A 22878-nucleotide genomic window follows, 5' to 3' on the forward strand; every position below is an offset into this window, starting at 1 on the left:
TTAGCTATCAATGTGGTCTCGTGGCCAAGAGGGCCAAGGGTATCCTGGGATGCATCCAGAAGAGTGTGGCCAGTTGGTCAAGGGAGATTATCTTCCCCCTCTACTCTGGCCCAGTGAGGCCCTGTCTGCAGTACTGTGTCCAATTCCGGGCTCCCCAGCTCAAGAAAGACAAGGAACTACCAGAGAGAGTCCAGCAGAGGCCACGAAGATGATCAGAGAACTGGAGCATCTCTCTTATGAGAAGACACTGAGAGACCTGTGTCTGTTTAGTCCGGAGAAGAGAAGACTGAAAGGGCACCTTATCAACGCATAGAAAGATCTAAAGGATGGGGCCAAGCTCTTTTCAGTGGCCCCTGGTGACAAGAAAAAGGGCAGTGGGCACAAAATGGAACACAGAAGTTCCACCTGAACGTGAGGAAAAACTTCTTTACAGTGAGGGTGAAAAAGCACTGGAACAGGCTGCCCAGGGAGGCTGTGGAGTCTCCTTCTCTGGAGATATTCAACCCCTGCCTAGATGCATTCATGTGGCAACTGCTCTAGGTGATCCGGCTTTAGCAGCAGGATTTTGACTAGATGCTGTCTAGAGGTACATTCCAATCCCTTCTGTGATTCTATTATTTGGCTACCCTCTGGGATAAAGAGTCTCAAAGTGGTAATGGTAGCCAGACTCTGTGCTGGCCGGCACTGACACTCCTCAGTCCTGGTGCCAGGCAGCTGGGGCCAGTGATGGGAGAGGTTACCTCGTACGTGGAAGGCTCTAGAACCATTGCAAATTTCGTATATTTCCAAAATGGCAGGAGCTTATTTCACTTTCCTGCCTCCATAAAGACCAGCAGCCTGCTTGGGGAGAAAATGTATCAATGACCTTAGCCTTCCTGTAGGCCTTTGCAGAGTTCTCTAAGTAAAAATTCTCAGTTGTTTTCTACCTGCCTCAGTTATAAAGAGCTACATGTGTGACCATCGGTTATTTCACTTTACAAATATGTTTGTCCAATCAGTGTACTGGGACAACAGGGTGGCTCCCAGCAGTGCAAAACTGCCAGGGCCTCCTGCCCCTGAACCACTGAAGACAGCGGTACTTGGTCATAACTAGAAGACTAGAAGAGGCACTGGAGAACCTTGAATCTATTTGCACAGACACTTTCAATATAGACAAGAGCCAACAAGCACGGCATGCTTAGAAACACAACCTATGGGAGGTGAGCTAAGGAAAACATTGCAGTTACATGGTATCTTGCAGGATTCAGGGCTGCAGGAGAAGACACAGAATGCAACCAGGCATCTGATGCAGGATGGACTATGCAAGAGCAGGTTCCAAGCACCAAGAAAGACCATCAAGTGTGCTCACATTCAGAAATCAGTTTTTTTTGTTCCAGTTAACTCATTCTCAGATGTTAATTGCAGTTTCTCCATCAGCTTGAATCCCCTTGGAAGTCCTGCTTTCCAGTTTTCTTGAACTCAGAATGTTTTGAAGGGAAAGACTAATCTGCAACAGCCAAATAAAGGCAAGCAGTCTAGAAGGGAATACTGACAAAGTGAAAGGCAGAAACCACAGAGGAAGTCCTACCAGCTGTGGCAATACAGGAAGAGAGACTTAATCCCACAGGAAGTTCTCAATGTGCCTGTTTGCTTTGCACCTTCAAGGACTCAAGTTCAGGTCCACAGACCTGAGCCCCAGCAGCATGTATCAAAGTGCAAACAACAGAGGCAGCCCGCAAGCTCTGCAGTTTGTGCAGCAGTTTCCAATCTTTATTTTCAGCAGCAGAGTACAAGCAATCCAGGGCGTTTCTGGAGTGCCTTGGTGATAAATTCATGACACAGGTTATGGAGGACCTGATGAGGAGACAACCTCTGCTGGATCTCACATAAATGAGGATGAACTGTTTTGGGGTGTAAAGGCTGGGGCCAGGCTTGGCTGTGGTGACTATGAGATGTTGGAGTTCAGGATCTTGTGAGGAGAGAGCAGGACAAAACACAGCACCACAACCAGAGACTTCAGGAGAGTAAACGCGGGCCTTTTTGAGGATCTGCTTGGAAGACTCCCATAGGAAGACTGCCACTCACCTGATTTTCTTCTGTATACGGGAGTCTACCATGTGGGAGTCCAACCTTGTGCTGGTGTCCTTGTTTTCATTGCAGGACTTGTACTTAGTCAACATGTAGTAACAGCATTTTTTAAAGCACCTCCAGCCCATCATGCAGCACTCCAGCCTTGCACTGAGTAATGATACCAGGCCACAGAGTGAATTCTGCCAAGAGGACACAGAGGGAATATGGCCTGTTGTCTGGACAGTCCCCAAAATCATGAGGATTTTTCTCTGCAGGTTGTTACCCAGGCTGCTGAATTTATCACCAACCCGGTGCCCAAATAAGCTACAGGGAAGCCATTCTTCTTGCAAAGTTAGTGTTTCTGGCAGGCTGCACTAACTGAGGGAAGTTTCCTGTATCTTAAAAAGGCAAACAGAGCACCTTTTGGAATATCTTTCGTATGAGGAGAGGCTGAGAGTTGGAACCATTCAGCCTGGAGAAGAGAATTTTGGCACTTACCAATTGCCTGACAATATCACTTCTACACATATATTCCCACTCTGGAGAGTGAAGATGCAATCTCCAGCATTCACACCTATTCAAAAAAATCCTCTGTGTTCTTGTCAGGTTGCTACTGGTTTTACTTAGGATGAGGTTTCCTCCACCAGACAGTTGATGCTGCAGCTTCAGATATTTGAAGTCAATGGCTCTCATTCATGTGGAATATTTTGCTAGCTCTGGTCTACTCCTGACTTCCAGTGGGTTACAACATGCATTTGTGTTCACATCAGTGCTTTCTGTTTGTGTTGATCCATGTGGCAGCTCATCAGTACATACTCTTTTTCTTCTTTATGTATCTGTATATGTACATATTGTACATAGATGCTCAGCCTCACTAGAAGCTGGAGCTGGGGACATGGACCTGCAGCAGTTTTGACTCTGCTGGGCTGTGGGATTCAGTAGCTCCTGCTCTTCATAGAACTACTCCCATTGATTGATTGATTTAGGAAGGAAAGTCTGCTCATCACCTTGTCTCTAGTACAAGTTCTCTCCTCTCTTCACGACACTGAAAGAGGATTCGCCTCATACTTGGTAAACCATGTGCAGGCCAGAATCCTGGCACACGTTCCTGTTACTCTCCTGGGAAAGATTTTAGCCATGACAACAAATAGTCATAGCATCATTAGGACTGGTTTTCTGTGCCCAGTCCCCTCTAAAGCCTTGGCTGCATGCAGTGGGGCCGTGTAGCCAGGTTGCCTCTGAGGGGGTTGCTCTCACTGGATGGGCACAACATGCGCTGCAGTAGCTGTGTAAGGCTGTATGCTGGCACAGCAGCATCCATTGGTCCTGCTTATATGAAACACCTGGAGCTTAGAAAGGGAAAGAGGGAGAGACTGCACAAAACGTTTTTCATTGTTCTGATATTGTATTTTCCCTTGTATAGGAGATCGGTATTTATTCAGCAAAACAAATGCAACTAGAGGACATTCTCTGTGTGCCCCAAGAAAAAGCAGATGCCTCTGCTCAAGGAGACAAAGGAAGTCAAAGATCTGAACATCTATCTTTCATTCCTGTTTCTTCTTCTTGGAGAGCTCAACCTCTTTTCAGCCAGTGGCTGCTGGACCCACTCAGAGAAAAGAGGACATGAGAGCCCAGGACCTGCTTTGATGATCCTGAGACTTCATGTGTTCCCTCAGCTGATGAGTGCACTGGGGATGGTGAACACGGAGTAATATCAGTTCCTCTCGCATCACCCCACCCAGCAGAGTGAAGATGCATGATCATGGGGCCCTTATCCCCCCCAATACAGCCCTGAGATGCTCCCAGTTTTACTCAGGATGGGGGTTGCTCTATCACACAGTTTCTGCTGCAGCTTCACAAATTCGATAATGGTTCTCACACGGTACATCATTCCAGTTCTTTATGTCTTTTTTGGTGTGGATTACAACACACATCTCAGTAGGCACATTACTTGGCTCCTTGCTCCGCCAGAACCTGTGATAGAGACAAACATGTTAATCCCCAGCATAACCCATAGAGCACAGCAGGGTGCCAGATGTGGAGGGATGAGAAAAAAATTCCAGATGCTGATTCATGGACAGAAGTAGCACCCTTCTTCCTGCTCTGCTATCCCACTGGTACCAGCCTTACACGGCAACCTGCCTCCTTCCTACAGCCAGCGCAACAGGGATCTGCTTGGTCCTGGAGGGGCAAGCTGCTCACTGACACCTCGTGCACTTCACACTTGGCAGGGGCATGTGTCTGCCTCTGGGCAAGTTTGACATCCAGCAGGAGATGCAGCAAGGACAGCCCTGGTGATCTCTCCCTGTGCCCCATCTCTCTGACAGTGTCATGGCACTGGCCATGCCCATGCATATATTTGCACGTGTGCATGGTGGGGTCAGTATGGCAAGGCTGGTCATCTCTGAAGAGTTCTTTCTGCTTGTGAGATGCAGATTGTCCTGTGCCTACAGCTCTGATGGCCACATCACTGGTAGTTAACTTATAACTGCTAATCAGCATAGAAGGGGCAGTATGATCCTAGGGTCCTACACAGCCCCCTCTGGCTCCATCACTGTCCTCTCCCAGGAATTTGTCTCACCTTCCTCTTACGCAGCAACAGACACCCTCACATACACTCTTGAACTACTAGGAGTGGCACCAAATACTCTCCATTCTGAAATACTCACACTGCTGACTCATTATATGGAGTCTGGTCTACCCACTGCCACTGGCCCACTGCCGGTGCAGTCAGACCAATGTAGTAATTCGTTCCTCGTGGAGATTGTTGCAGTACTTCAGTGAGGAAAGTCTGGAAAACAGGCAGAGTGCAATGTCCAGAGTGCAAGAGTCCCTGTGAGGTGGGGATGGTGGGGAGCCAGTGCTGAAGGGATGCAGAAAGGACAGCCTCCTCCCCCCACCCCAGCAGCAGCAAGGGTCTCTGAGTCCCCTCCAGGGCCGGGCACTGTCTCTGGTTGCTGTGCCCCTCTTCCAGCCCTGCACATACCTGCTCTGCTGTGGTGTTGATCACCACCAGATGGGAGCCCATGCCAGTGCAGTTCTGCTCACTGTTATCCCAGTTCATCATGTCAACTGACATGTAATAGCAACTTTTTTTAAAGCGTTTCCAGCTCTTTGGGCAGCACATCCAGCCTCTGCCTGTGCAGAGAAAGATTGCAGATATGAATGGCGGTAACAAGAGAGATGCTGACTACAAGGACCTCTCTTTTCCAGGGATAATGCTCATGTTCCCTTACATTGCTTTTTCTGACATAATGGGCTTGAATAAACAAGGATAATACATATATTTCTTCCTATTATTTTGGAGTATGACCAGTGAGTTTTGTGTACTCAAATCCATGGTAATCCTTGTTACATGATCTCAGATCTCGACTTCACAAAGACAAAGTTATTTTGGTGATCTATTTGCCTTCTCCTTGTACAGTCTCCTTAAGGCCCTTAGCCACAGGAAACAGGGAATATTGCTTCTTTCCCTCACTAGAGATGCTCTTTTATTATTGCTCCACTGTTAAACTTCCGCATGCCTCTGTTTGCTGTTGCTTTTGTTCAGTCAATGTTCACAGCCACCCAGTACTCCAGGACGTCATTAACAGGGACCTGTCCTCCTCCTGAGCAGTTAGCTCTCCTCTGGACTCTGCTTCTCTGGAGTCTGCTCCCACTGATGCTTACAGTCAAAGTAGACCCTAGCATTCATTGTCCCCACTCCAAAGACCTCCTTCACCCCTGCCAGCACTACTGACCTTTGTGTTGTGGCATCTCTGAGACACACTCCCACTCCATGAATTTCTGCTGTAGGACTGTGGGCTGGTAGGCTCCATGGGAAAAAGGCATAACTGGAAAGGGAGAGGGAAGGTGCCAGGATTACTCCTTCCTCCTGGCTTCTTGCACAGCATCTCTGGGCTTTGCCTTTTTTTCCCCTCCACGAAGCACTGTCTCAGCATTGCTTCTCCTCAGGCCGTCACTTTACATTTCACAAGGGGTAACTTCTGTCCTCTCCATGAAGGGAATAGCCGTTTCTGCCGTGGGCATCCAACAGATGCCTGCAGGGACTCCTTTGCCCACTGATGGACAAAATCTAGCCAGGATGACCCACTCAAGCAATGTCTGATGGCTATAGCCAATCTTTGGTTTGCCAACAGTCTGTCCCATCACTGAGCAGCTGACATCAGGACTCCTCATGTGTTGTGTAACTGAAGGTGTGGGGTAAGTGGATCCCTAAGTCTGAGGCTATGAGAAAACTGGCCTGAACAAGTGGTATGGCTGTCTTCCCATGCAAAAAGAGACAATCATGTTAGAGAGCAGGAACACTGGAAGGACATCACACTAAGTACATGTTAGACAGGGAGGGACTGATTCCACCCAATCACAGGCATTTGCCAGAGGTGCCTACAGCCAAGCTGCTTGTCTAAATATCTTTACAATCAATGAATAAAAAGCAGTACTTCAGTGGCAGTTTATCTCTTCCTAAGATACATATCAACAGTAGTTTGGATGAGTAACACATCAGATGGGCTTATTTTATCAGCAACAAAGACAGTTCAGGTGAACGTAGTCATGCATAGCTAGAGCTGCTGAAACCAAAGTGGCAGGTAAGCTCCTAGGACTTACTAGCTGGTTTATAGGGTGTTGGTGACAGGTGTTGGCAGGCCACATCCACAACCTAACCACTAACTCAAATACTGATTGGAAGCTGATCAGGCTCTGCTAAGTAATACAGAGGTCTATTTTTATTAGAAATATTCATTTAGAAATATTGTTTCTAGTGACGAGGGCAGAGTAATCATAGCAGTGTCTGTGACTGATAAGCGAATCCCTATACTGGGAAAAGCTGGTTTTTTTCCATTAGGATATGGAGTGTGTCAAAGCACCTTAGAGAGACCAAGTGCAGGTCGAGCTGCTTGTATAGGCACTTGTGCTACCATCTCCAGGCTTTCTCACGTCTGCTGAATGTTATTGAGTTCCTCCTGTGTGGTAAGCTGGTAGAGAACTGCTCCACTGTTCCAAAGAAACCATGTAAGATGAGATGTATAACCTGGGAAGACTGTAAAGGTCTCAGGATAAACAGGGAGGAGGGTGTATGCAGACATGTACAAAGTCAGGGCAGGACAGCCTGAGACCTTACAGAAAGCCCAAGCAGCTCTGAAATTATGAAGATGGGAATGCTTCAAGTAGGGCATTGGACTAGAGACCTACAGAAGTCTGTTTACACCTAACTCTTTCCGTCATTCTAAGAAAGAAGGTGTGTACAACAGAATAATCTGGCATAATGCTGCACTTGTCCTAGCACCCACATACCAGCTGGCCAAAACCTCTGGTTTGGCTGGCCTGCAAAAGAGAGGTTTGTGTCATGTCACAACTGTACCCTTAAATCCACAGTGTTTAAGTAGTCAGGAAATATTTTGATCCTAAATACACCTTTCAAATATTCAACACACAGGTTTTTCAAGACCAGATATTGGCACTTGAATTCCCTCTCAAAACAACAATATTCCTGAGCAAAAGCTCCCCTGTGGTTGGAAGATGTTCCCTTGTGGTTGGAAGATGTTCCCTCTGGGCAACGATTTCTCTGCTTTTCTCCCAGCACTTCCCACAGAACTTTTTCCTGTAACCAGCCTGCACATACTCACCAAGGAGAATAACAAGGGCAATGCAGAACAAGAGAAGTAGCAGTGAGGTCAGCCACGGAATCCAAAGTGGGTATTTCTGGGGATGGTGCCCATGCTTCTTCGTCTGAGAAGCTACTACAAGTGAAGGAAAACACCAAACAGTCAACTGTGTCAGTTAGCCCACATAACAAGGGTATACAACTCAAGGGAGAGCTGCTCAGAAAAAAACCCAACAATTTCAGTTCTGATATGGAAGTCACACGATTTGGAAGAGGGGCACGTTGGGACAGAGCAGAGGACCTCTGCAGTTTCTGAGTAAGGTCAGGTTCAGCAAGACTGTTCACAGCCCCAGCACCACTGGTGAGCTATCAGTGCTAACTGCTGGTGTTTAGGGTTGAGACCTGCACATGGCCTGAAAATCTGGAGTGAAACCATGTCTTGCTAGATTGAGCTCAGAACTGTGAAATACAACATTGCTCTGTCCATAAAACTTGAGACATTCACGTGAAGATTTCATGTTGACTTCTCCCTAGAAAACTATTTATGCCTGCTTCTTAGCTTTTGGACTTTCTTTGTAGAAGAAGGCTGGTGTAAGCTGAATGAGGGTAGGAGATAAAAAAAAATGCACAAAGCGATGATGGCACAGAATCATTGGAAAAGAAATTCCTGTTTTCCTTTCCATCTCTGCTTTTCAAGTAAGCATTCAGAGATTTGCTGTTGTAAAACTATGCTACACAAGGCTGGATGCCAGCAAGGAGCAGAGGGCTATGTCCAGTAGGGTAGAGTATCACACTCAGATTCAGCCTTGTCAGGGCCTGACTTCTATCTAGATGGACACTGCCAGTACTGAGGAAGTTTAGGAGTAGGCAGACCAACGGGTCACAGGAAAGGAGGAGTAAACTGTTCTTAGGAGACTGTTATAGGTTGTGGGAGGTACCCAAACCAGAGTGAACAGGAGGGCAAAGAGAAAGTAGCGCTCACTGCGAACAGGAGTAGAGAAGACTTGGGAGCGAATGACACTAAGCTGGGTGGAAGTGTGGATCTGCTGGAGGGTAGGGAGGCTCTGCAAAGGGATCTGAACAGGCTGGACCGCTGAACAGAGTCAAATGGCATGAGGTTTAACAAGACCAAATGCCGGGTCCTGCACTTGGGGCACAACAACCGTGTGCAGTGCTACAGACTAGGAGAAGCCAGGCTGGAAAGCTGCCTGGAGGAGAGGGACCTGGGGGTGTTGGTTGGCAGTGACTGAACATGAGCCAGCAGTGTGCCCAGGTGGCCAAGAAGGCCAATGGCATCTTGGCTTGTATCAGAAACAGCGTGACCAGCAGGTCCAGGGAGGTTATTCTCACTCTGTATTCGGCACTGGTGAGACCGCTCCTCGAATACTGTGTTCACTTCTGGGCCCCTCACCACAAGAAGGATGTTGAGGCTCTGGAGCGTGTCCAGAGAACAGCAACAAAGCTGGTGAAGGGGCTGGAGAACAGGCCTTATGAGGAATGGCTGAGAGAGCTGGTGTTGTTTAGCCTGGAGAAGAGGAGGCTGAGGGGAGACCTCATTGCTCTCTCCAACTACCTGAGAGGAGGTTGTGGAGAGGAGGGTGCTGGCCTCTTCTCCCAAGTGACAGGGGACAGGACAAGAGGGAATGGCCTCAAGCTCTGCCAGGGGAGGTTTAGGCTGAATATTAGGAAAAAATTTTTCACAGAAAGGGTCATTGGGCACTGGAACAGGCTGCCCAGGGAGGTGGTTCATTCACCTTCCCTGGAGGTGTTTAAGGCGTGGGTGGACGAGGTGCTAAGGGGCATGGTTTAGTGTTTGATAGGAATCGTTGGACTTGATGATCCGGTGGGTCTCTTCCAACCTGGCGATTCTATGATTCTATGATATTAATGATAATCTTTAGAGAGCCTTCATTTTTGTTCAGCATGAAATTCCCAAACGTGCCAGCAGCCTGATATGCTTGTCAGCCAAGCCTAGTAAGCAAGACTTCCAAATACCTGATATTTGGGGAAGCCAAAATACTTCTACTGCTACTGGAAATTCTACTTTGGGACTACTTTGCAAGGGCTTGGGGAAAGCTGGTACAGCAAGGCAAAAAGATTATCAGAGAACATTCATATACAGTCAAGACCCATATTTCCCTGGCCAAATCATGGTTTTCTACCCAGAGCTTTTGTGTGTAGTGAAAACAAAGATCTGGATCACAATCCAGCCACTTATTTCATAGAATCAGGGAACTGCTAGGTTGGAAAAGACATTAGAGATCATCAGGTCCAACTGTACCTGTCCACTACTAAATCATAACCCTAAGCAATTTCAGACAATAGATCCGAGGAGTCCAAACAACTTCTATTGTGCTGCTTGTCCACAGGGTGTTCAACCTGTGCCCAGTCAGATTTGTGCATTCCACAGTCAAACCCAGGTGTTACAGAGAGCAGTGCCAGTATGCATGTACCTCACTGACACAACCAAAGTGCAGTAGGTCTTATGCACACTCAGTGGGCTGATCTCCCTGCAAAATGCCTCCTACAGTTAGCACGGATGCTTGCAGAGTGTCCAGCATGATCACAACATGAAAGACCTGATGAGCTGGTTATTCAGCATGTAAACTCAACATCTCCTGGGCTCATACAACAAGTATAGTACAGCACAGATGCCTGTGTTTCTACCTGGGAAATCCTGGTTGGAAATGCAATAATCCTAACTGCACTGTGGCATGAAACCCATCCTGTGCCATCTCCTGCCACTGATTATACGTTTCCTGATTAGCTGCTGCTGTCTCCTCACTATCTCCCAGTGACTGCCAGTTTTGTTATCTCTAGAGCCTAGCTAGAAGAAGCTACAGAACAAGAAAACCCAAGTGAACTTGGCTGTTATCAGTGTGAAGTCTGCATGGCCAGAGTAACCACTCAGAAGGACAACAGAGCAGCAAGACTTGCTCAATCTTTGAATAATTTTCAGTCATAATTCTCATCTTATGAGCATACCATGTGGCTGTGAGAGATATTAGCATGGTGTGCAATGATATTACAGGACACTCCTCTGAATTATAAGGTGCAACCAGTGTGTGATCACTTGCCCAGGCACACTCGAAGACACATTCTGAGCACACACCCAAACCTATAGCATGAGCCTGGCATTAGCAGCTCAAGCGAACACGGCTGGATCAGGTGTCTTTGGAATAGGTTATTGAGAACACAATGAGGAACTTCCAGCCACCACCCCCACCTTACTATGATGGAAATACTAGCTATAAGCAGAACCAGCTAATCTTGGTGCACTGGAAACAGTGAGCTTTCAAGTCAGCCAGGAGCATGGACGTTGTCTCCATGACTCATGTCTCAGAGCAGGCAAGGAATAACCCGGACCTGATGTCTGCTCTGTTTGGGGTTGTAAAACTGAGATTAAACTGAGCAGTAAATAGGAAAGTTAATATCCTTAGCAGCATAATTATATATTAATTCATTTATTCATTCATTTACACATACTTTCACCCCTCTGGAACCTGCTGTGGTGCAGGGTTCTCTATCTAAGGATGTGAACAATTGTTGCAAGAGAGTGTACTGTTCTAAACATCTTGATAAGCAATCAGAAGAACAGACTAATTATTAAGTAAAAGAAGAGACCTTGTACTAATTAAAAGAACAGAGTACTCGGCAAATCCGATTTAGGGTACATCTTGGGCATCTGGACTAGGGGAGGATGTATTAATCAAGACATGTTAATCAGGTCTGCCAATATGGCAGAGGAACATAAGCAACTCAGCTCCAGAAACAGGCCGCTACTCACTGAGCCTGTGTAGAAGACAACTTGTATGATGCAATGGCCCGTAGCTTTATATAAATCACTGACCAGTCATTTGTAGAGGGAAGTACTTGGTAAGTATTCACTTTGTAACTATTGTAATAAATTGAACATGGAGGCTCTGGTCAGGTGTGCTTGGTTTGTGGAGAGCAACTGAGCGCCCAGGCTTGGGCAACTCTGAAATAAAATCAGTGTTTTGACTTGGTGTGTGAGATTGGCTGTTTGCATGCCACGTGGTGAATCTGACTTTTCAGACAACACAATGCATGGAACACCTCTATGTGTCCTGTTTGTGACATAATAACTACAGAATACACACTGAGCAGAACATGTCTTAAATTTGCACAAAGTCTAGTTAAGGCCCCATTTGACAACCGTGATTTTTAGTAGCAATGAAAATGTGTTTGGTGCCTCAATTATTTTTCAGGAGTGTTAGACATCAATCATAGAATTCTGTTCTCCTCCAGTTCTCAAATAATCCTTCCTCTGTGTATTTTAGGGAGATTTTTCAAATCTGTTCTTCCTTTTAACTTGTAGGTCTCTCTTTTCCAAGGACCATTTCTCAATGAACGAAGGACAATGGAGCTATAAGTTTCTGCAGCTTCTCACAAAGCTTCAGAGGGCAACTGACTGGTCTACTGTAAGGAGGCATGTTGGTTCTCTGCTCCTGCTCTTTCCATAAGCAGGAATCTGTAGCCTCATTCTCTCAGAGGCAAGAGCAGAGGCAGCCAGGGCTTGCACTTATTTGCTGCCATTTGCTACCATAGTCTATTGTTGGTACTCAGTAGTTGTCCAAGAATGGCTCTCTCATCCAAGACTAGATAATGTACAAAGAGGCAACTACTACCTGCATTGTACCAGGGCTAAGCACCCATCCTGCACTCTCTACCATTCACCACAATTGATGTTGCAACCAGAGGACTAAGGGAGCCCAAATACTCTCCTTAGTGAACACTCACTGTTTATGCTCCCAGTAATCATCTTCGTTCATGTTGCAACTCCAACCACCTGAAGATGCCCACCTCTGCTCTTGTAAACATTCTTTGACCTTCTTACTTCAAAACTCCTCCATTCTCTGTGTAATGGTAGACAACTTCTATTTCTCATCAATTCGTCAAGACCAGTTAGGAACTCAAGTCACATTCCCAGGTTTTCAGCCCCTCTCCCTCCTTATCCCCTTCCCCTGAAAAATTTACCCATTTCTTACCTGCAGCTGCTGCAGCAGGTGATGCATTCTTGAACTTCACCTCAGCATAGGTAATTTCTGATGCCATTTAATCACAGTGTGATCACTGATCCCTGTCCTTTGTTTCGCTATGTAAAAGGTGGGCCTTTTCAGTCCCTTGTTCCAGACGGAGACACCAATAAATTACTGAGCCTTTCCTATCTGCTTACCCTCTGTCAAAGAAGGATGTGCTGTACGCTGGAAGCACTGGTGATAACCTGAGAATTCCTGAGTGTTCAGAAATGCCCTGAATAGATTTTCAGTTTCTTTGCCCAGAAATTCAGCCTCAGCAGTGAGGAAACTTCTGTAAAAATGAAAGAAAAGAGAACCTAACAACTGAAAGGGAAGTTGCACTCCTTCCTCATATAAAATTCTTAGCTGATAGGTTTCCTTCTTAAGATCTCTTGGCTTGTTTCTTTGCCCACTGGTCTTTTTTCACTCTCTCCTTCCCTTGTCTTCATGCCTTTCTTGGTCTGTTAGTAATTCTGATATTGTTCTTATGTCAGTAGCCATCATGGGTCTTAGCTCAGTTTAAGCTACAGCACAGCCCAATATAAAATGCATTCTGCCCTCACTTGTCTTGTGTGATTAAGCTGCATCTGCTGCATCAAAAAGCACATGCTATGTCTCATTCTGGGAAGACAGCCCCAGATGGCACTAAAACAAATCTCAAATGAGGAACTGTTCTTGTAGAGTGAAACTGGGAGTTGCAACCTTAGCCAGAGGAATAAAAATAATCAGAAGTTTGATACATCCCGGGAGGCATGGAAAAGGATGAGGCTAAAATCGGAGAGGAGAACAAGCAAAGTGGAATAAAATAATGGTGTTTGTGGTCTGAGAGGTTGTTGGGAAGAGCACACACTCACGTCTCTCTATCTGGCTTACAGCCTGTGGAAGCCCAGAGCAGTGCTTGCCTCAGGCAGCCAGGCTCCATTCCTGAGGCTGAAAAGGGCTGGTTTATATATTTTACTGTAATTTATCTCCCTTTTCTGCTTTCTGGTAAAGGCCTCTGATATTATATTGGGGAAGAATGTCAGACTACTGTTTAGTCTGATTTCAAGCTGGGGCAAAAGTTGAAAGGAAACAATTAAGGGCAATGGTCACCGAGATACATGCTGAATCAGAAAAACTTCTGAGAAGAAATGCCAATGAGTCAGGATACCTGGAGAAAATGGATAAGAAGGGACCTATCAGTAGATAGGTTTCAGGAATTACAGAATAGTTTGGGTTGGAAGGGACTTTTAGAGATCATGTAGTCCAACCACCCTGCCATGGGCAGGGACATTTCACTGGAACAGGCTGCTCAAAGCCCCATCCAATCTGGCCTTGAACACCTCGAGTGATGGGGCAGCTGCAACTTCTCTGGGCAACCTGTCCTATCATTTAACCACCCTCATCATAAAGAATTTCTTCCCCATACCTAATCTAGATCTAGTGTCTTTCAGTTTAAAAACTTTGCCCCTTATTCATTCACTACATGCACTGGGAAAAAGTCTCTCTCCATTGTTCCTATATGCCCCCTCTAAGTATCGAAAAGACACAATAAGGTCTCCAAAACAATCAGAATGAAGGAGAAAGCTTTCCTTGGTTAGCCTGGCTAGCTGGAATTTCCTCAAGGCAGACCCAAATGACACACTAGCAGAACATCAAGGGAGCTAGCACAGAGGGTACACAGGGCAGAGCTGGAGGTGAGACAGGACAGTGCAAGGAACAACACGCATCAGGCAACAGAGGAGAACAATATGGCAGAGGTAAAGGGCAAGGCAGGGATGTTGTGGACATCTGAACACAGATTAGGGAGAACTGCCCCTAAATAGAATGCGGCATACATAATTGGATTTCATTACCAAGAAGTCTTCTCATATCTCATGTGCACTGAGCTGGCTTCACTTTTCCTTTTTGTATTGTATACAAAGAGGGTGACTTTTATACAAGAAGAGGAGCATCTGCAGGACAGAAGTCTGGTCCCTTGAGAAGATGCATGCTGCCTGCTTTTCTTTCCAACATCCTTCTAGCCCTTTGCTTTGTCTTCAGGCTTGGCCCTCTCACTGGAATTAAGCCTCCTTAAGTGTTTGATGAAATGTGGTTATGCCCTCAGATTTCATGCTGAGATTTCAGTCAGAGTAATCCTCTGCATGCTTCCCACTCTCCATCCCCAGCCAAACAAGCCACAACAGACTCATGGTCACATGGGGAAAAGGCTTATTTCCCAGCAGGGTTTCAAACTTTCCACCATGAAAAAAGAACAGGAAATACAACCAGCAAATAGAGAAGGAAGTCACAGTGTAACTTCATGAGCTTTTTGCCATTGAAACACATCTCCAAAAACAGCTGAGACATTTCTTCCTTCTCAGTCATCAGAGTTGTTGTCTACTGTCAAAATTCAACCCTGAACCACACTTCCCCAGGATATAATGCTGGGCTCTTGTACAACAACAGTGAGATAATATCCTTGAGAGTAAAATTTGTGCTTTGAATTTCATATGCGCTAGTGACATGTAAATGGGTGGGAGACAGAGAGAATCGAGCCCAGCAGTTAGTTGTGGGGGAGAAAATAGGAAAAAAAAGATGCCCCTGCTTAAAAAAACCCCAAATTTACACTTTGTTTCCTTGTGCTCCCACTGCTGTTCCCCTGTTCCCCCTTCCCCTTCCACCTGTGTTCTGCTTGTCCTATGCAGTACACCCCCATCCTTCCACAATACTCGTGTTTCTCCACAGATATCTTTCAGCTCAATCCCACTCGGTCATCACAAGTGGCAGTGGAGATTACACAGGGACATCACATTGGCAGGTCAAAGCCAATACTTAGCAACTCTTTAGAAGATTTGACAAAAAGGAACTGGAGAAATTCTCACAAAAGAACCTTCCTTGTTTTGTGGGGGGCTAAGCCAAAGGACTTTTCCAAAATAAAAGTGATTACACAAAAGGTACGGAATTAGCAGGTCTGGGCAAGATGGTTCCAGGGTTTTCGAAGAATCTCGGAGGTCAAACAGTTCTTAATAATGATGGGTGGCCTCTTGCCTTAAGTAGCTTTTACTCACTGAATGCAAGATAGGAAGGAATAAGCCATAGACAGGAGGGGAGAAATCTAGGGTAATTTCACAGAATCACTAGGTTGGAAAAGACCCACAGGATCATCAAGTCCAACCATTCCTATCAAACACTAAACCATGCCCACCAGCACCTCATCCACCCATCCTTTAAACACCTCCAGGGAAGATGACTCAACCACCTCCCTGGGCAGCCTGTTCCAGTGCCCAATGACCCTTTCTGTGAAAAATTTCTTCCTGATGTCAGGTCTGAACCTCCCCTGGCTCAGCTGGAGGCCATTCCCTCTCGTCCTGTCCCCTGTCACTTGGGAGAAGAGGCCAGCACCCTCCTCTCCACAAACTCCTTTCAGGTAGTTGTAGAGGTCTCCCCTCAGCCTCCTCTTCTCTAGGCTGAACCACCCTAGCTCCCTCAGCCGCTCCTCGTAAGACTTGTTCTCCAGCCCCTTCACCAGCTTTGTTGCTCTTCTCTGGACTTGCTCCAGAGCCTCAACATCCTTCTTGTGGTGAGGGGCCCAGAACTGAACACAGTATTCAAGGAGCGGTCTCACCAGTGCCGAGTACAGAGTGAGAATAACCTCCCTGGACCTGCTGGTCACACTGTTTCTGATACAAGCCAAGATGCCATTGGCCTTCTTGGCCACCTGGGCACACTGCTGGCTCATGTTCAGTCGGCTGTCAACCAACACCCCCAGGTCCCTCTCCTCCAGGCAGCTTTCCAGCCTGATTTCTCCTAGTCTGTAGCACTGCACAGGGTTCTTGTGCCCCAAGTGCAGGACCCAGCATTTGGCCTTGTTAAACCTCATGCCATTGATCTCAGCCCAGCAGTCCAGCCTGTTCAGATCTCTTTGCAGAGCCTCCCTACCCTCCAGCAGATCGACACTTCCACCCAGCTTAGTGTCATCTGCAAACTTTCTAAGGGTGCACTCGATGCCTTCATCCAAGTCATTGACAAAGACATTGAACAGGGCTGGACCAAGCACTGAGCCCTGGGGAAACTCACTTGTAACTGGCCTCCAGCTAGGGCTAACTCCATTTCTCACCACTCTCTGGGCCCGGCCATTCAACCAGTTTTCCACTCAGGAGAGCTTTCACCTGGAAGCTAAAGTTTCTACATCTGTAGTGTCCAAGTTAATATCAATTATAACAAAAGAATAAAATTACTAGACATTTGTATAAGAATGCCATACTGTAGGAAGTGGTAAATATGACTCTTGTAAGGAAATCCTGCCTCATGTAGTTCTCATAAGAGTTCAATAATCATGTGCAGGAGAATAATCCAGCTAATTGTGAAGTTCCTCAGCAAATACTTCTAAGGAAAGTGGGCAGTTGTGAGATAAGAAGACAAATCTTTTCATGATAAGCAGACAAAAAATATGTGTAGGGAATTACTGGTTAGTTCCCTCAGTTTACAGAAAGCATCTGAAAAACTCTACTACATCTCCGATAGGACCTAGCTGCCTGCTGATAAGACAGTTGTGCTATCACCCTGCACTTAATTCACCTCTAGCTAGCGCAGTCTACCAGGTCGCTCAAAGACACCTCAAGACCAGTCCTGTTTTTTTATCCCTGCACCTGAGTGAGGAGAGCATCAGAAGTGAATGCACGCCACCTTCTCGGTCTTCTCTCCCCACATCACCCTGCCTTTCTATAGACTGAGGCAGAACTGGCTATGGAGGTAGTAAAGCAGAGCCCCTCACAGCCAAGGAAAGAACACAAAAAAAAACATTGAAGCACGGGGAATGGGGCCCCAATACCTGTCAATGAGGGGCTTGAGAGTTCCAGAAGGATTTGGCTGGTTAGAGGGAATCTAGCAATAACTAATGCCACTATGTACCCCTGCTGCAAGGAATGGGCTAGAGAAGGGAGGGGCGGGGTGCTGCTGTTCTCACTCCAGGAGCACACTGCAGGCTGCTGGGACCCGAGAGAAAAGCATCATACATCCTTCTCGTGCATGGCTCACAACACGCATGGCCAGAGCTGCAGGGAGAAGTGGCCTCTTCTGGAAGGCCCTGCTGATAACAGAAGAAGGTCATACAGATACACTAAGGGATCTAGGGAGAAATGGGTTATATGGAGCCGTGGAAGCTCAGAGAAAAGGACAGTTGAGCACGCAAGAGTGAGGAGGATACAAAGAAGAACTGAACTGAGAGAGGTGAGAGCAGACAGTAGGGCTGATTACACAGAAGGTTTCACTGCAAAGTCACACCGATTTGTGGCTGGTGGCAGCACTTCGCCACAGGCAGGCCTAAGCCAGCAGCAATACTTGTGTCCTGAGCAACACCACCTAGAGTGACACTTCTCGTACTTTGACAGAGCTCAGCAGTTCCACAAAATGCTATGGTTACAGCACCATGGTGGAAGAAAGGAAGGAAAAATAGGAGCAATGAGAAAGAAACATTCCTCCCTAAAAGGGTTTGTTCATTCCTTCCCTGCCTACATCTCTGCCAAGTTTTACTTATAGCTGAGAGTTTCAAGCAGAACAGACCAAGTCCCAAAGCTATCTGAGCTGAGGGAGCAAAAACTGGCTACCACTGGCCTGGACAGATGCACCCTCTGCTGCATAAAAACCTGCCTGGATGGCCAGGCCCAAAGAGTGGTGGTGAATAGAGTTAAATCCAGGAGGTCGGTCACAAGTGGTGTTCCCAGGGCTTGGTGCTAGGTCCAGTTCTGTTCAGTACCTGTACCAATGATGTGGATGAGGGGACTGAATGTAACCCTAGTAAGTTTGTGGGTGACGCTAAGCTGGGAGGAAGTGTTGATCTGCTGGAGGGTAGGGAGGCTCTGCAGAGGGATCTGAACGGGCTGAGACCAATGGTATAAGGTTCAACAAGGTCAAGTGCAGAGTAGTCCTGCACTTGCGGTACAACAGCCCTATGCAGTGCTATAGACTAGGAGAAGTCTGGCTGGAAAGCTGCGTGGCAGAAAAGGATGTGGGGTGTTGGTTGACAGCTGGCTGAACACAAGCCAGCAGTGTGCTCAGGTGGCCAAGAAGGCCAATGGCATCCCAGTTTGTATCTGAAAGGTTGTGTCCAGCAGGACCAGGGAAGTGATTGTGCCCCTGTACTCAGCATTGGCATATTCAGTTTTGGGCTCCTCACTACAAGAAAACAGAGGTGCTGGAGTGCCTCCAGAGAAGGGCAATAAAGTTGGTGAAGGGGTTGGAGAACAAGCCTTATGAGAGCTGAGGGAACTGGGGCTGTTTAGCCTGGAGAAAAGGAGGCTGAGGGGAGACCTCATCACTGTCTACAACTGCCTGAAAGGAGGCTGTAGGAGGTGGGTGTTGGTCTCTTCTCCCAGGTGATAGGACAAGAGGAAATGGCCTCAAGTCCTGCCAGGGGAGGTTCAGATTGGACATAAGGAAAAATTTCTTCACTGAAAGGATTCTTGGGCACTGGAACAGATGCCCAGGGAGGTGGTTGAGTAGACATGTAGATGACATGCTTAGGGATACTATTTAGTAGTAGACAGGTATGGTTGGGTTTGATGATCTCAAAGGACTTTTCCAACCAAGGAAATGTATGAAACTCAGTCAGCTTCAGAAAGGGAAAGTCATGCACTCACCTGTGATTTATAGGCTCCGAAAATCCCTCAGGTATACAGGAGGAATAAGAGGAGAAAGAACAGTATCCAGAGATGCTTCAAACAGACAAGAAGCCCCAGACCACCTCTTTAGACATACTATTAACCCAGGATTGTCTCTTTAGAAGATAAAAGACACCTTTCATTTATCCCCCCTAATTAACAAATTATTCAAAGTCAACAGAGGATGAATTCAGATGCATTATTTCACAGCTCTGTTTTATGCCACTACTGGGAACGTCAACCCTCCATCCCCTTATTTTGGGTCTGAGCCACAAGCCTCAGAGCCATAAATTATTGATCCAGATGCTGCAGTTGCTTGCCACAGCTGCACATCTGACTCCAAACCTTGGCCAGATCCAAGTCCTGGTCAGACACAGTGGCCTGTTTCAGAAGCAGGGCTATTATGTTTAGCTTCTTAAAACAGGCACATGGGATTTGCATGAACAAGCTACTGCCACGTAACAACTCCCCACAGAAACAATTCTTCACGCTTCATTGTCAGTTCTGTCCAAGGATCACAGAGATCTCAACGACCCTGAATTCAGTCTGAGTGAATGAACTTCATCTCCCTGTTTTGAAGGGGGAGCAAGGGGAGTGGAAAGCACAAAAATGGAAACCCACTAGAGGCACTAGGCAAGCATGGGGGCTATTAGATAAAGTAAACGAGACCCATACTGTACCCTTAGGGGCAACTCTTATTTGACCTCTAGCTGTTTCCTTCCACATCTCCACACCCACGCACATGAGGGAAATGTAGCAAAACCTTCTCCGAGGGACATTTTGGGGACAGCTGAACTGTGGCTGTCCCATTAGATGGCACTGGAACAGCAGCACGAGTCTCCAGGCTCTACAGCTCCCTCACCTGCTCCTCTCCTCAAGAGCAGATTCATCAGGAAGGTTGGAAACGGCCTGTGCTGACCCTTACCAGGCACCCTTTAGCCAAGAAAGCCCTGCATGTCCCTTGGAGCCTCTGTGTCCATAAGGCGCTACAACCTTGTTGACCAGCAGTGGGGTGAGGGACACCATCTGCCTCGACATCAGGACAGCTGTCCCACGCATGGGCAGGACAGGACAAGGCAAAAGCAATCTGGAAACAACCGTGGAAAGTTGAATAAACCCAGGAACTATAGTCAGCTCAGCCAGATGCTCCCTGGTACCTTGACACTGAAATATGCTAGGGGAGCTTTAATGCCAGACAGTGAGGACCCTAGCTTTGGCGTTCGACTGCACGCAGGAGCCTCCTCACAACACAGATGTCAACATGGTTTCATGGGGAAGGGTAATTTTTGGTTTTGAAGAGCACGTGCTCTCCAGGTACTCACATCAACCACTTCTACCATGCAAGGATGCTGAAGTCAGTGTTGGCACAGTGAAGCGAAGGGCAGGTAAATGGTACTCCTGGGTGCCAGCCTCCAGCAGGGAGCTGGCACTGACTCAGAGGGCAAAGGGCCCCTGCTGCTGACTCTTTGCAGGCTCCAGAGTTGCCAGCAGGGACTGATGCAGAGAATAAAGTGCTCCTTGCTGACTCATACTGGCCTGCAGCACCATGGCCCATGTCTTTTAGGTTCTGCCTCCAATTCAGTTATTCGTATATTTAGCATTTTAAGACTGGGCAGGCACAGTACATCATGCTAGTCCTTACACAGCCTCTGTCCTTCCCGAGCTGAAGGATCACCCTTAGATTCTCTACCTCTCACTAACCTGATATGTCAAATGTCTTGCCAGATGCTGCTGGGCCACCACAAAATCCACCTCAGCTCAGCCAGGCACAGAAGTTGTGCTAGGAGATAGTTCTGGCTGGCAGTAACATATTCAAGCCTTGCTCAAAGCAGGGCTCCTTCTGCATCTAGACTACTGAGGGCAAGTTCTCTGCTTACAGAAACTCTATTTTGGTATGGAATGTATTCCTAAAGTACTTTTCCTGTTATTCTACCCAAAAAGTATGCAGTCGTCATTTCCAAACAGGCAGTGTACATGAACCCATAGTATTGACTTGAGCTTTAGCTCTCTATTTCATAGGCTGCTGGGGACACCTCCAAATGCTGCAGTTCTACTTTGTGGCTTGTTCCATACACAGGTCCAGCCTTTGCCCACATACCTCCTAGGCACAACTCTCTCCTGTGCAGGAGAGGTTACTGCAGGCAGCCGGTCCAGGAGTCAGTGTGCTCTTGCTGACAGATGACAGCTGTGATTTCTTTTCAGAGAGCACTTCACCAGTGCTAGCCAGGTGCATCCTTCTCTCCCACACTGCTGGGGGTCCAGACGGTCCCTGGAGATGATGGTGGTTGCCAGAAGCTCCACAACAAGGGTATTCAGCAGCAGGTGGCAGCACACGGTCTCGGGTGAGACTGAACTTGCAATCCCTCGTCACCAACCCAGCAAGGCTTGAGGACCACGCTAGGAGGGCAGGGGAGCACCACATCTCCTTACTTATCTAAAGCACAAGGCTCAGCATAAAGGCTGGAAGTTACAGGCACTTTGCTCCTTCAGGGAACATCTCTTCAGACTGCTTCAAGGATTCAAGAGACAGTCTCCTAAGCAAGCCAGCTGCCTCTGCCCCGCCCTGTAGGAGCTGCCATTCTACCATGCCAGGGAAAGAAAAGGGAAAGCAGGCCATCGTGAGTTACCTGGCTGGCAGTGACAGCTGGCAAAAGCAGCTCTATGTCAGGAGACAGTACAGGCACCAGCTGCTGCTGACTAATCTTCCCATGCTCAGAGGCAGCTTCAAGGAATGTTTGTCAAGAGACCCAACATTGGCTGAGGACACACCTATAGCTAAAGGCAGCTGGCAGAATTAAGCCATCAAGCTAGAAAGGCATTATATCCCATAATGTGCTTTTCCTGACTATATATATGGACAAAGCTATTAACCTGGAAGAAAGAAACTTAAAACATCTCTAGACTGAGAATCTATTGTTCACATAACATAATGACCACTAGACCTTGAACCTGGCCCCCGGTGACCTGTTTTCATGTATTTGCAGTCTAGTTGTGCCCCCTCGTAGAGCTTTGTAGGTTTATGCTGATTTAACTGGATCAGTCCAGGTTCAAAGCTGCTCAGGAAGGCTTAGGTTTTTGGTTTCTTGTTTGGTTTTTTAATTTGATTTCCTCCAATGGACATCTTTTCCTCCATTTTTCAGGAGTCCACACCCAGCATCAAGGCTTTGTCAAAGCAAGCAAATTTGTGTCTGTAATCCGTATTGCATGGCTGTAGGTGGAACAGTTCCTGCAGAGCTGAGAGACAGGGGTTTTAAGTCACAGAACACAGAATAGAATTAATGGAGGAAGAGGGGGGAAAACGCTTACATCCCACCTCAGCTACAGCTCTCACAAAAGAAATGACAATGAATAACCAGACAAAGCTGGGATCTTCCCTTTGACACTTGTTTCTTGATTCTTTCCAAGTGCTACAGTCTGTCTTCCATTTGGCATTAACTTTTCTCTAGCTTCAACCATTGCCCTCTCACACAAGGCAGCTCTTCCCAGCTGCCTAAGGAAACCAGTTGATGTATTACATAAGAATATAATAAACATTCAGGAGATATTGCTCAGTTTAATCTGCTGA

General features: G+C 46.9%; 1 protein-coding gene across 3 annotated transcripts in view; it reads right to left on the reverse strand.

Moving 5' to 3' along the window:
* Positions 1-3446: 3446 nt before the first annotated feature.
* LOC138724795 (C-type lectin domain family 4 member A-like) overlaps positions 3447-22878 on the reverse strand; it is a 143487-nt gene continuing 124055 nt past the window's right edge. Inside the window, exons 2-8 of one of the 3 annotated variants that reach the window (XM_069865076.1) lie at positions 12852-12966; positions 12664-12770; positions 7677-7790; positions 5790-5882; positions 5036-5187; positions 4719-4840; positions 3447-4023 (exon numbers count right to left, since the gene is read on the reverse strand). In XM_069865076.1, coding sequence (XP_069721177.1) covers positions 3882-4023; positions 4719-4840; positions 5036-5187; positions 5790-5882; positions 7677-7790; positions 12664-12730 — 690 coding nt within the window. In that variant the 5' untranslated portion in view covers positions 12731-12770; positions 12852-12966 and the 3' untranslated portion in view covers positions 3447-3881. Of the gene's footprint in view, positions 4024-4718; positions 4841-5035; positions 5188-5789; positions 5883-7676; positions 7791-12415; positions 12532-12663; positions 12771-12851; positions 12967-22878 lie in introns of those variants that run through there. The other 2 variants (XM_069865089.1, XM_069865079.1) reach the window with 2 other exon arrangements.

Source organism: Phaenicophaeus curvirostris, chromosome 1, assembly GCF_032191515.1.
Source record: "Phaenicophaeus curvirostris isolate KB17595 chromosome 1, BPBGC_Pcur_1.0, whole genome shotgun sequence".
Classification (NCBI taxonomy): Eukaryota; Metazoa; Chordata; class Aves; order Cuculiformes; family Cuculidae; genus Phaenicophaeus; species Phaenicophaeus curvirostris.